General features: G+C 37.6%; 2 protein-coding genes across 2 annotated transcripts in view; one reads left to right on the top strand and one right to left on the bottom strand.

Moving 5' to 3' along the window:
* Positions 1-12,463, top strand: part of LOC129794187 (poly(A) RNA polymerase gld-2 homolog B-like) — a 255,708-nt gene that overhangs the window by 109,440 nt on the left and 133,805 nt on the right. The gene's annotated exons all lie outside the window — the stretch shown is intronic.
* Positions 1-12,463, bottom strand: part of LOC129794130 (mucin-2) — a 38,687-nt gene that overhangs the window by 4,437 nt on the left and 21,787 nt on the right. The window contains exons 4-5 of the mRNA XM_055834769.1: positions 583-849; positions 15-505 (exon numbers count right to left, since the gene is read on the bottom strand). Coding sequence (XP_055690744.1) covers positions 15-505; positions 583-849 — 758 coding nt within the window. The remainder of the gene's footprint in view (positions 1-14; positions 506-582; positions 850-12,463) is intronic.

The raw sequence follows: 12,463 nt of genomic DNA, 5'->3' as shown, positions 1-12,463 counted from the left end.
AATAGAAAACTCACCTATAAATATGATCAAAGTCCGGATGAGATACCAACCGAACGGGCACTCGGGTTCTATAGCTGGGTCTTCTACGTGGTACAATAAAGTCCTCAAAGTCGTAGCTTTCATTCGATCCATCCTGTTGGGAGCTGTACTCAAAGCTCGAATACTGCCGTGATCTCAGTTTTGTAGGTCCTGTGCGTACGCGTGACTCCTTGTAGCTCTTCCTTGTAGCTGATGGCAATTTTGTCACCTGAAGCTCACTCTTTGGCAATTCAGGCTCGGTATCATTGCGCACCTCTGTCTCAGTGAGTGTCTGCAACTTTGCCGGTGCGGATGAGCGTCGGTTCTGGGATCTCGCAAGAGTCTCTGCACTTTCGGCGTATTGACTTGGTGATGCGGCACAGTTCACCTTGAACCACCAGTCACAGATGAGGTCCGTCTGCCGAAAAATTGTGCCATTGGGGCAGAGGAACGAGATCTTTCGACCATCATCGCAAATGTGGAAAACCTTGGTGGGAAAAAAAGAGAGAGGTGTTTGATGTGCGCGAGATTATCGTGAGAATTTTAGGTCAATGCGCGCCTTACCTGGCACTCAGTATCCAGATCCGCAAAGTATCCATTCCCCACGGATTTGCAATTGAATGTAGTTTTGGGGATACCTGGTAGTACGGGGAAGTCAATTCCCGCCCTACCCAAGACACCCTGATATACCTCATACTCCCCCGTGTCGCTATTTACAAGACGCTTGCTAATCCCATGTCTCCTGCGCTCCTCGGAGCTGCTCTCAAGGTGCTCAGCATACTGTGTGGCGCCCGCTCGTCTCGCTATCAGACTGGCTGATGGTCGAGTTAGCTGTAGCATGGGAAAGAAGTGGAGAGTAAGAGTGAATATTGAGTCATGGATTGTTGCACTTTTGCACTATTATGTGCTTGAATTGCAGCCGCAACTTGCATCATTTTCTCCCAATGTTCTGTCTATGTATGTCTCGCGTCCACCTCCGCCGCGGATGAGGTGGAAGATCCCGTACAAGTAAGAAACACATAGGTGAGAGAGTGAGAGAAATTTGTAAAACCAATTTGCATAGAAGTGATATACCTTCGCCTTTTTTTTCGACACACTTTAATCGTCGTCAGCGCGTAACTAAGGCACTGAATTTTCCATTCACAAGAACTCCCTTGTGCGCAATTTTCTCACATTTCACACAAGATGGAAGAAAAATCCAATGAAGTGGCGTCGGAGGAGGGCAAAAATGTTGCGAAAATTCGTGAAATTTCTTTTCAATTGCGCACCGCATACACAATGGATGGAGCCCAAGCTGATTCACAAGAGAGCTTCTTCTGCTGCTGTGTTAGCACCTCTTTGGGATGTGGAAATCCATGGTCGAATGTGTGGGTGGAGAAGGGCACAACCGACCATGCTAAAAAAAAGGTACTGCACCTCAAAGGTATATCACATATAGCATAAGAAAGTCCTCGCTATGTTAGAGCTCCATAAAGTGAATCATAATTTCTCAATTTGTACATATAGGGCTATGGCACAGAGACAATGGATGATGCGTGAGAGATCGCAACTGACCAGGTCAATTATGCGCTTCGCGGAGCAGATTCCAACCAAGTCGAGTGGGAGCTCTGTAATTGATTTCGACACTATTGCAATTTACCTTCAATTAAAAGACCATTATGAGCTTCTTTAGTCACGCAATTCAAGTGGCTCCACCGCGAAAGGTCTCTTCTTCATTTCCTGCGCGAGATGCGGTTTTCAAATGCTTCGCGATGGAATCGCGAAAAAGAGTGGTAGCGCCCGCGAGAGAGTTGAGATAAATTCAATTTATACCTCCTTCACTCAGAAGAAAAATCATCGTGACTGGCTTGTAATGATCGCAACAGGTAAATTGTAATTTTGATATTAGAGGTAGATCTCTGAGGTAGGTATATAACATTAAATTCATAAGAAAGAAAAGCTACAATAAGTCATAATAAAACGATAGAATGTAAACAAGTGCAGCAGCTTTTTATGCATTTTTGTTGCATCCGGAAAATTAGGATAATTGTAGTTTGATTAAAAGTCGTAAAACAGTATGAAATTTTATGAATTTCTAGACAATTATTGTGTTTTCTAAATTTAATATACAATCTTTATATTAGATTAAAATTTTCCGCGTAATCCAAAGGCGCTAAAATTAAAATTTGGCTTTATTTTAAAGCCTCAAATCCTGTTAGGAAATTCACCTCAAAGGTAGCTCATTAATAAAAGTTTAAAGGCACCATGCGAGAAGTTCTCTAATTAAGTTGTTCTCGTTATGAGGAGCTTGTTGCCGAAATTTAAATTCATTTGCAAACATTTGTTAAACATTTTGTACTTTATGGCTGGTGTAAACATGCCAAATAAAGCGTTAAATTCACGGTGCCAAAATGGATTAACTATTGTGACATTGTGAACTACCAGACAATTTATTTGAGACGTTTTTCTCAGTACCACGACAAGTGAGCGTTAAATATAAAAGTCACAATGGTAGGACGAAGGTCTCATCGTGACCTGTTTTTGCCGAAAGCGCAGACAATGTCTCTTTAATTTCTAATCGTGTGACATGAACTTCCCTAATGCACTGTAAAATCTCTCATATTAAATTATTGTTGTCTCCCGGTTAAATATATATTTTATCTCCGTGTCATCGTGAAGAAAAAGGAAAATTGCAGTGCAGAGAAGAAATTCAATTTCAATACCAAATTAATCACATTTCACCGTCATTCGCGGTCGTCTTCATATTCATCTCCCCCATTTGCTCACCCAGGCCACATTGCCATTTTCAATGGTAATATATAATGTTTGTCTCTCTTTTTTTTTTATATAGAAAACAATGTGCCGTACTTGTACCACGTTTGAGCCGCGCGCGCAGAGGAGTCTCGCGGAGACATGGAATTTCGATTGCAATCGGAAGAAGTTCCATGGGATTTCTCTCTGGTGCCTTCAGTGAAAATCGAACGAAGAGTGCACATTGAACACGAAGAGCGTGTCACGATAAATGAGAATCTATGTACATCTTTTTTTTGCTTCTTCTCCTAATGCTGATGTTGTGCTGCAGTGAGAAGACGAAGTTGGGCGGATTAAAGAGTGACGACTCTCGTTGGGCCCTTGCATGGTGCGGCGGTGAAAATTTTAACCGTGCAACCACTCAACAACTCCGTCTATAGACAATGTCTCATTGGTGCAATTTGCGAGGTAACCTTTACAGGAGAATCCAAATGAAGGAAATTGGATGCTTTCTTCTCAAATGCACAAAAGCATCCAAAACAAATCTGCATTCTCTTTCACCCACCATCTACGGCGCCTATATACAGGTACAACCAAGAAATATTGATGCACACTGATCTAGCAACTACACCCTAAGAATTCTTTTTCTTTTGTCAGAAGAAAGAATAATTTTTTGAGCAATGTTTTAAATACTTTAAAATATCAGACGGTTTCTTATAGATGAACAAAACGAATGACACAAAAAAAATCAAAAATGTGATTTTCAAATATTACGAAAATATAACGTTAAATATTTTGAAAAAATTAACGAACAATAAAAATATATCTAACGTTAGAAAAGAAACATTAATCTGCAGAAAACAATCTTAAAACGTTACAAAATGTACTCAAGCTTTAGAAAAGAACCTTCAAAAATTAGAAAAGAATCATTAAATGTTTTAAAAAAACGTAAAAACTTAACCGAAACGAAATACGTTAGGATTTTACAAATAAATTATCAAGAACTATTAATTCTAATACAATAAAGACCTTAATCCGAGCCTTAATCTGAATATTCAAATCTCAATTACATTATTTATTCTTCTTAGAGTTCTTTATATTAAAAAGATTTTAAATAAAGTTTAAATAAAAAAACCTTCAAGAAAAATTAGTCCAATTAGCAAAGAATTATGTGTTGATTACAACACAACACAATTTGAATGAAACTGCGATAAAATTTTATTCATTTGACTGTATAACTTATTTTTTCGGCATCGTTATGCATCAGACAGATGCTGTTTTCATAATTACTGTAATTACATCAATTTCATTATAGAAAACAAAAACATAAAAAGAGTTCAAACGAGGTAGAGGAGAAAAGGTAAGTATGCAAGAAATGCATAAATTTTAGTGTTTGGAGCAAAATTGTTGCGGGAGAGGGTTAGAAAATTAAAAAGGCAAACAAATTCGTGATTTGAAGCGGAATTTTGGAATTTCTCCGGAAATAGCGATCAAAAGAGCAGTAAAAGTCTTTTCATTTTTTTCTCTCCTTCGTCTCCTCCTTCACTCCCGCATCTTATATTATATTTCTTCTCATTTTCATTCTCTATTTGCAATGTGTGTACAATTGAAATCTCTTTTGCGCGTTTGATGGTGAAGTTGTTTGAGGAATTTTTGAAATAATATATATATATACAAATTTATTTACAAGTTTAAATATTTACATTATGTTACAATTTCTTTCTTAACTAAGTATTTCCAAAAAAGATTGTTTACACTTCGTTTTCATATTTACAGTTTTTATAATTTACATATGTATACTATTGCTCTCAATTTTACAGTTTTTAGCTTTAAAGGTTTCAAAAATTCCCACCCCACCCCTTGATATTTACAATTTCATTTTAATTTTTAAGGGTAGAATTATATGTTTTCAGTCTGTATGAGTATGTACAATTGGGAATAATTTCATTTATAATCTTATTGTTAATTTTCGGCAGTTTTTCTTTGGCATTTTTAATCAATTCATTGTGGAATTCTTGGACTGTAGTTAAATTACAATTTTCTAACAATAACTTATTGCTAATGTATCGTTTAGTTTCAGTATTAAATTTTTCATTTGTAGCCATTCTTAGGCATTTGTTCTGAATAGTTTCTATTTTTCTCCAATTAGCTTTTGACATAGTACCCCATGTGATACCGCCATATAACAATATTGGTCTTACAAATATTTTTTTTTTTTTTTTTTTTTAACCCACCTCCACCCCTCAGGTCCTCAGCTCGTAGAGCTGATTTCGGACCGAGGCATTGCCGCAATGGCTACTTAGCCCGCTAGTGCATTACCCCAAGTGCACTAGCAGAAAAAAAAAAAAAAAAAAAAAAAAAACACAAGGGAGTGAACAAATAACGACGAGGCCAAAAATAAGAGGGACATCACTTAGACTTTGATTTCATTAACGTGGACAAAACAATCAATTGCACGCAACGCAACAACCGAACGTTGTTCGAGAGATACCGCACAAATATCTCTAGAACACACAGAACCACCACATTTCAGTAACAAATCATCTCGACCGACACAGGCAACACTACAGAAGAACAAGACATGGTCTACATCCTTGTATGCAGGGCATACCTCACACAACGACTGAGCCACAACATTAATCCTCGAAAGGTGCGCATTCAGCCTATAATGATTGCTCATTATTCGGCTGATGACCACAATCTCTCTGCGACTGAGCAAACGCAACTTTGAAAACCACGGAGTCTCCTGTACTTTAGGCAAAATTGAGAAACAAAACCTACCCAGATCATCTCTATCCCACTCTTTTTGCCAATCTTTCATACTTTGCTTATGTATGACTAGCGACAGTTCTTCTTCAGATTCTCTACTAAGTGCAATGAGGCCGTCCATTCTGCGGGCGTACACAGCAATGCGATTAGCTGGGCGCCTCGACACAAGTACACGAATGTCCTGCCAAAGCTCCTCCTGAACGAACCTTGCTCTCGCAAGTAAACGTTCAATGAGCAAATCAAACCTGATTTGCAGAGGCATGATGCCTGACAGGACCTCCACTGACATTGTGTGTGTGCTTTGCATCAACCCAAGGCAACATCGTAGCGCCTTCCATTGAACTCTCTCTAATTTAATCAAATGGGACGCAGCCATTCCACCAAATGCAAAGCAACCGTACTCAAGAATAGGGCGAACGACAGTTTTAAAAATAATAAGCATAAGTTTAGGGTGTGCACCCCAACTCAAGCCAGCAACAGCTCTAAGGAAATTGAGACGTAAGGAACTTCGCGCAACTACATCACGACAATGAGCCGCGAAAAGGCATTTGCGATCAAAAATCACGCCTAAGTACCTAAACGTGTTTGTCTGAGGTAGTACAGTGTTATCCATTTCCACTTCCACCACAACTTCCCGATGCGTTTTAGAGAACACTAAAACCTCAGATTTTTCCTTGGAAACACTAAGTCCTAAACTGTCATAAAACGTATTCAAATTCCTACAAGCAGCAGTCAGTTCGCTTCCAATTACTTCAGCATTCGCACTTTCAATTCCGATCACTACGTCATCAGCATACTGCAGAATGAAGCAGTTACGTGGAACATAGCGCTCAATATCATGGACATAGAGATTATACAAGGTAGGGGACAACACCGACCCCTGAGGAAGGCCCAAACGACCCACTCTTTTGGCAACTATCTGAGAATTGTTAACGACCATCATCTCCCTGCACTCCATGAGACTGTAAATTGCAGCCACAACTCCGCCTGGCAATCCCAAAACCCTCAAACTTAAGCACAACACATCTATAAGAACCGTGTCGTACGCAGAAGCAACGTCCAAGAATACACACCCCACAGCATTTTGGTTTTCAAATGCTACTTGCACCTTTGTATGTAGTGCGGCAATACAATTCTGTGTACCTCTACTCCTACAAAACCCGAACTGCGAGTTAGGAAGAATATTGCTATCAGTCAGCCATAACTGAAGCCTGCACAGAATCAATTTTTCGTACAATTTACGCACCACTGACAAAAGGCTGATAGGGCGGAAGTTCTTGGGGTTAGTTCTATCTTTATTGGGTTTTGGAATAGCAATAACTTTAGCCTCCTGCCACTTCTCCGGAATCGTGCATGATTTCCAGAAGTAATTAAGAAGACCGAGCAAGGCTTCAATACCTCTTCTAGGAAGCTTCTTCAGGAATATTGCACGAATATTATCCGTACCTGGAGCTTTGTTCCTGAGTGATTTAATGCCAAACTCAATCTCCTCAAAACTAAACTGGCCAGTCAACTGATGGTTATCGATACCATGTTCATTGGGTACAAAGAAATTTTGAGGCTTCGCTACAAATGGCGGCGCTAATCTATCGGCAAACTGTTCTGCCCATTCGTCCCTAAACACACTTTGATTTTGTTTTGATAAACCTCTGAACGACCTAGCCAAATTCCACATTTCTGACAGGGCTGTGGAGCTTGAAAAGGACGAACAACGATCTCTCCACAAACCAATTTTCTTCCGTTTCATAGTGCGTTTAGTAAGGGAATCAATCCTTGTATAGGCAAGAAAAGATGCTCGATCACCGTACCTTTGAAATCTTTGGAAAGCAGAGCGCCTCAAATTCCAAAACCTACGACACTCCTGATCAAACCATGGCTTATTTTGTTTATTTTCACGTCTGAGCATAGGAACTCCTGCTTCGTTCACAGCTGCAAGTACAGCATCAATGAACTTCTGATATTTATCCACACTATCAGGCAGTGACTCAATTTCCATTAGCTGATTCTCAAAACTGGTGTTAAACTTTCTCCAGTCAATGTATGAATAATCGATTCTTTGGAATGGATCATTCTGAGCAGCAGAATTAGCTGCATTATCTCTATTGCAAGAAATAGTCAGCACAATGGGAAAATGATCACTGCCCAGTGTGTTATCATATGTGTCCCATACACAATCAATCGCTAAAGCTTGTGATACCATGGTTAGATCAAGGATGCTAGGTGAACAAGGAGGACAAGCTACTCTCGTAAATCTGCCATCATTAAGTACAATTAGATTGGACCTTTCCACCCATTCCTCAATTATTCTACCGTTTGCGTCAGTCAACTCAGAGCCCCAAAGACTACCATGCGCATTAAAATCTCCCATAATAATCACCCTACCATCAGAATTAGAAGGTATAAGCCTATTAAAGTCACGCTCACTCAATCTATGGTTATTTGTGGAATAAACTGAGAATATACGGAACACGGTTCCGTTTACTGAGAGATCAATGCACACACAGTCGCCACCCAAATCCGCTGAAAGTTCAACACGTGTATAAAACATATTAGATTTAATGGCTAACAAAACACCCCCGCCTCTTGGCGACCTATCTTTGCGCACTATGTCATATCCGGTCAATCTAAAAGACAGACTGGATAGTTTCGTTTCCTGAATAGCGACAACACTTATATTAAGTTCGTCACAGATCGCAGCCAAATCGTGCACTTTCGATCGGACGCCATTGCAGTTCCATTGGAGTAACTTAACCACATTTATTGTTTCACTAGGCATCTTCCTCTTCCTCCTCTTCCTCCTCCTGAAGGAAAGAGCCTAACAACTTGGGCAGAAACCGTTCTACAATAGGAAACACAATAACTTCTAACAACTCAAGAATATCACTCTCCACATCGAAAGCTGCCAAGAGTTTCAAAACAACTTTCTTCCAGCCTTTCGGCTCGGACTCTTCAGAGGACTTTTTCTTAATCTTTATGCGTGCCCTACTAGTCTGACTCTTCATCTGTTTCGCCTTCCCCTTCTCTTCCATTAACCTCTCCTCCTGTTCGGCTACCTTCTTGCGATGAAACTTCTTCTGAGTCAATCGCGTAACATCAAATGCGCTCTTTGGTCGCTTGACTCTGCGTTTGACTTTATTGTCAAGAGATTCCGCCACCGTAGGGAAATCAGAATCCGAATCAGACATATCATCTTCCATCCCACTGATAGCCTCAAAAGGATTTTCACTCTCAAAAAGACTTCTCTTCGATCCATGTGGCCCTTTAACAACCTGAGAGTACGATACATTATGCCTCACTTTAGCGTTCTTTAATGCTTTTTCAGCATGTAAAGCCCTCGCTTTGCACACGTGCTGTGCTTGGGGAAATGTCTCATTGCAATTAGGACATTTGAAACCGGTTTGGCTGCACACAGTTTTGCCGTCTTCGTGTACTAAACCACACTTATTGCATCGCGACTTATTCCCACAAAACTTCACGGTATGGCCATAGCGCAAGCACTTTGAGCAATACATGACCTTGTCGCTATAGCCATGTACCGTGATCACAAGACCCTCAGCCGCGATAAAATCTGGCAGGATATTACCTTGAAAGGTAACTCTAACTGCCCTAGCCGGTACCCACTCTACTTTACGCTCAAGTGGCGGAGCGCCCGAAGACGAAGCGCCACCTGCTGAAAAAACTTCCGTAACTTTCTTCTTTCTCATACGGAACACATCCAGCACCTTGATCTCGGCATTAACTGCCTCCCTCAATTTCCCAACACCGTTCTTGATGATTTCTTCCGGCTCATCAAGATCCAAAATTACCACCCCATCCACTTCCACCTCCTTTGCCTGAATATAAACCCTGAACTGGGTAAAATCTTTGTCCAAAGGAAGCACGTTTGCCTCATTTATCCCTGTGAGAATCACCTTAACCTTGTCCGAGAAAATCTTGCGTATTTCAATGATAGTTTTGTACTTCGCATATAGCTTCTTCGACAAGGTTACCTGATTCACAGATTGCCCATCTTTGCCCCTAAAGTAAACCACAAAAGGGCCCTTAGCATCAGGAGCATAAAACCGAATCCTATTAGCTAATGCCGCCACGTTTTGGGAAGAAGAAATTCATCAGGATCGGATTCAAATTCGTCTCCATTTGCACGACCACCACTGTCCTCTCCCATCGCTGCGCAATTCAATGCGCACCCGTTAGTCGGAGATAAGCTCGTACGACTTTGCTCACTTATACACCAAAGCTACTCTACAATGAAAAAACCCGAAAATTTCCCCACCAGAGAAACTAAAAACCCGGAAAAAAGAAAACTTCACCCCAAATAAATAAGAAAATATTGAAAAACCACCCCCAATCACTAAGAAAAACTAATCTCAAAATAAATCGCCTCACTAACTTAATAAATCTCAAAAAATATCCAAAATTTCACTGAACGACTCTTCTAATCGACCACTCACTTCAGCAAGCGAAACGCAACTGCACAAATATTTTGTATATATTTATTTTATTTTTTTGGCTCATTTTATTATCAAATTTAATTAGAGGGAATATCTTATTCATTGCCATTTTAGATTTTTTTATAGTGTTTTGAAAATGTGTGTTAAATTTTAGCTTGTTGTCAAATGTTATTCCCAAATATTTTATACTATTGCTAGGTTTTATTTCAGTGTCATTAATTTTAATTTTTCGTTTTGTTTCATATTTTGTCTTTGTTGTAAAGTTAACTAGAACTGTTTTATCTGTGTTGATTTTGATCTTCCATTTGTTGTAATATTTCGTGACCTTATTTATATATTTTTGCAATCTTTTATAATTTAAGTTAATATCCTCATCATAAGTAAATATGGCGGTATCATCAGCATATATTGATAATTTACAATTATTATCTTTTGGCATATCAGATATATAGAGATTATAAAATACTGGTGACAAAATTGCTCCTTGTGGGCATCCAGCATTTATGACTTTTTCTTCTGACCTGTATTCCCCGTCTTGTACAATGATTTTTCTGTTTATTAAATAGCTATGAATTAGCTTTACAATGTTGGGATCAAATTTGAATTTAATTAATTTATACAATAGGCCCAAGTGCCACATTTTATCAAATGCTTTCTCGATATCTAGAAAAAGCCCTGTAGTGATTTTGCGTTGATGTATATTTTTTCTAATGTTTTCTGTTATGTGGGCAAGTGCATGATCTGTAGAATGAGAGGCTTTAAAACCAAATTGTTCATCTTGTAACAAATTATTTTGATCTATGTGAAAATTAATTTTACTGAGAATTGTTTGTTCAATTACTTTACTAATTGACGACAAAAGACTTATAGGCCTATAACTGCTGGGTAAGTGAGGATCTTTTCCTGGCTTTGGAAAAGAGATCACTTTAGCGGTTTTCCATGTTTGTGGAAAATATCCTAGCGTGTGAATGGCTGATGCAATTTTTGAAAGCAAGATGATACATTTTCTTGGGAGATTTTTTAGAGTAATATTTGTTATGCTGTCAAAGCCAGGAGCTTTGTGATTTTTTAAATATTTTAGAATGCCCTTAATTTCATTTGGAGTAATGGATATAAATTTGTCATTTTTTTGTGAATTATTTAAGAAATTTTTTACTGTTTCTTCTACCTCTCTTGAGAAATCATTTGGCCCAACATTGTTTTCATTGTGAACATTTGCAAAGTGATTAACTAATAAATTAGCCTTTTCTTCGGGGTCATATATAAATTTATCATTATTTTTTAGCGGGGAAACTGGTGATTTCTTTTTAGATATTTTCTTAGCAAATTTAAATACATCATTTGTATTAGATTTAAAATTACTGAGCTTTTTCTCCCATTGATTATTATAAAAGTCTTTAATTGATTCTGATATGCCTTTGTTTACTTTATTTATAATTTCTTTATCTTCTACCCTGCCGTATTTATTAAATCTTCTTCGAACTTTTCTTCTATATTTAATTGCAGCTATAATGTAACTTGGTAGATCATTATTAAATTCTTTGATTTTAGGTGTACTTCTATTTAGCGCTTCAGTTATATTTTTTGTCAATATTTGTATATTTTCTTCTATTAAATCTTCTGAATTAATATTAACTAAATGATTGGTTTTTTCATGTAGGATTTTTCTGTACATTTTCCAGTTTGTCTTACTATAGTCATATTTTTCTAAATTTTTACATATTTCATCTTCATTTAAAAGAATTTTAGAAACTACAGGTACATGATCGGAATTCAAATCACATTTTGCTAAAGGTGTAGTCATAGAAATATTTTTGGCTAGGAAAAAATCAATAATACTTGGTCTTTTTCTGTTACTCAATGGTATATAAGTGGGTGTATTTGGTGAATTTAACTTAATGTGATTAATATGTCTATTTAAAAATTCATTGAGAATTTTTCCATTACTATCAGTACTATGACACAACCAATTTTTATTTTTACAATTGAAGTCTCCACCTACTATTACTTTATTTGTTGTTGAGAATAAGTTAATAATATCTTGTGTATTTAATTTGACACTAGGCCTCAGATATATATTAAAAATATTTATAGTTTGATCTCCAATATAAATTGTTATTCCAATAATGTTTGAAAAACTTTCTATATGTGGTATATTAATTCTTTTATGTTTAATGCAGTTTTTGATCAAAATTGCATTACCTCCCTTTGTACTTTCCGTATTATCACTTCTATATATACGATAATTCTTCATATATATATTTCTGTGAGGTCTTAAATTAGTTTCATTAAACATAGCAATATCTATATTATTAGAGTTAAGAAACAGCTCGATTTCTTTTAATTTACTCTGTATTCCATTACAATTGAATGTCATTATCTTTAGAGTTTTTGATGAATCCATCATTTACAAACTTCAAAGATAAATTCCATCAAGGAGAGTTGTTTGTCCAGTTTGCTCTGCAAACTTTTGTATTTTGGAAGGAAACCCTTCA

The sequence above is a fragment of the Lutzomyia longipalpis genome, chromosome 1 (assembly GCF_024334085.1).
Source record: "Lutzomyia longipalpis isolate SR_M1_2022 chromosome 1, ASM2433408v1".
NCBI lineage: Eukaryota > Metazoa > Arthropoda > Insecta > Diptera > Psychodidae > Lutzomyia > Lutzomyia longipalpis.
The sequence above is the reverse complement of the archived record's forward strand: the minus strand, read 5'-3'. Positions and strand labels throughout refer to the sequence as shown.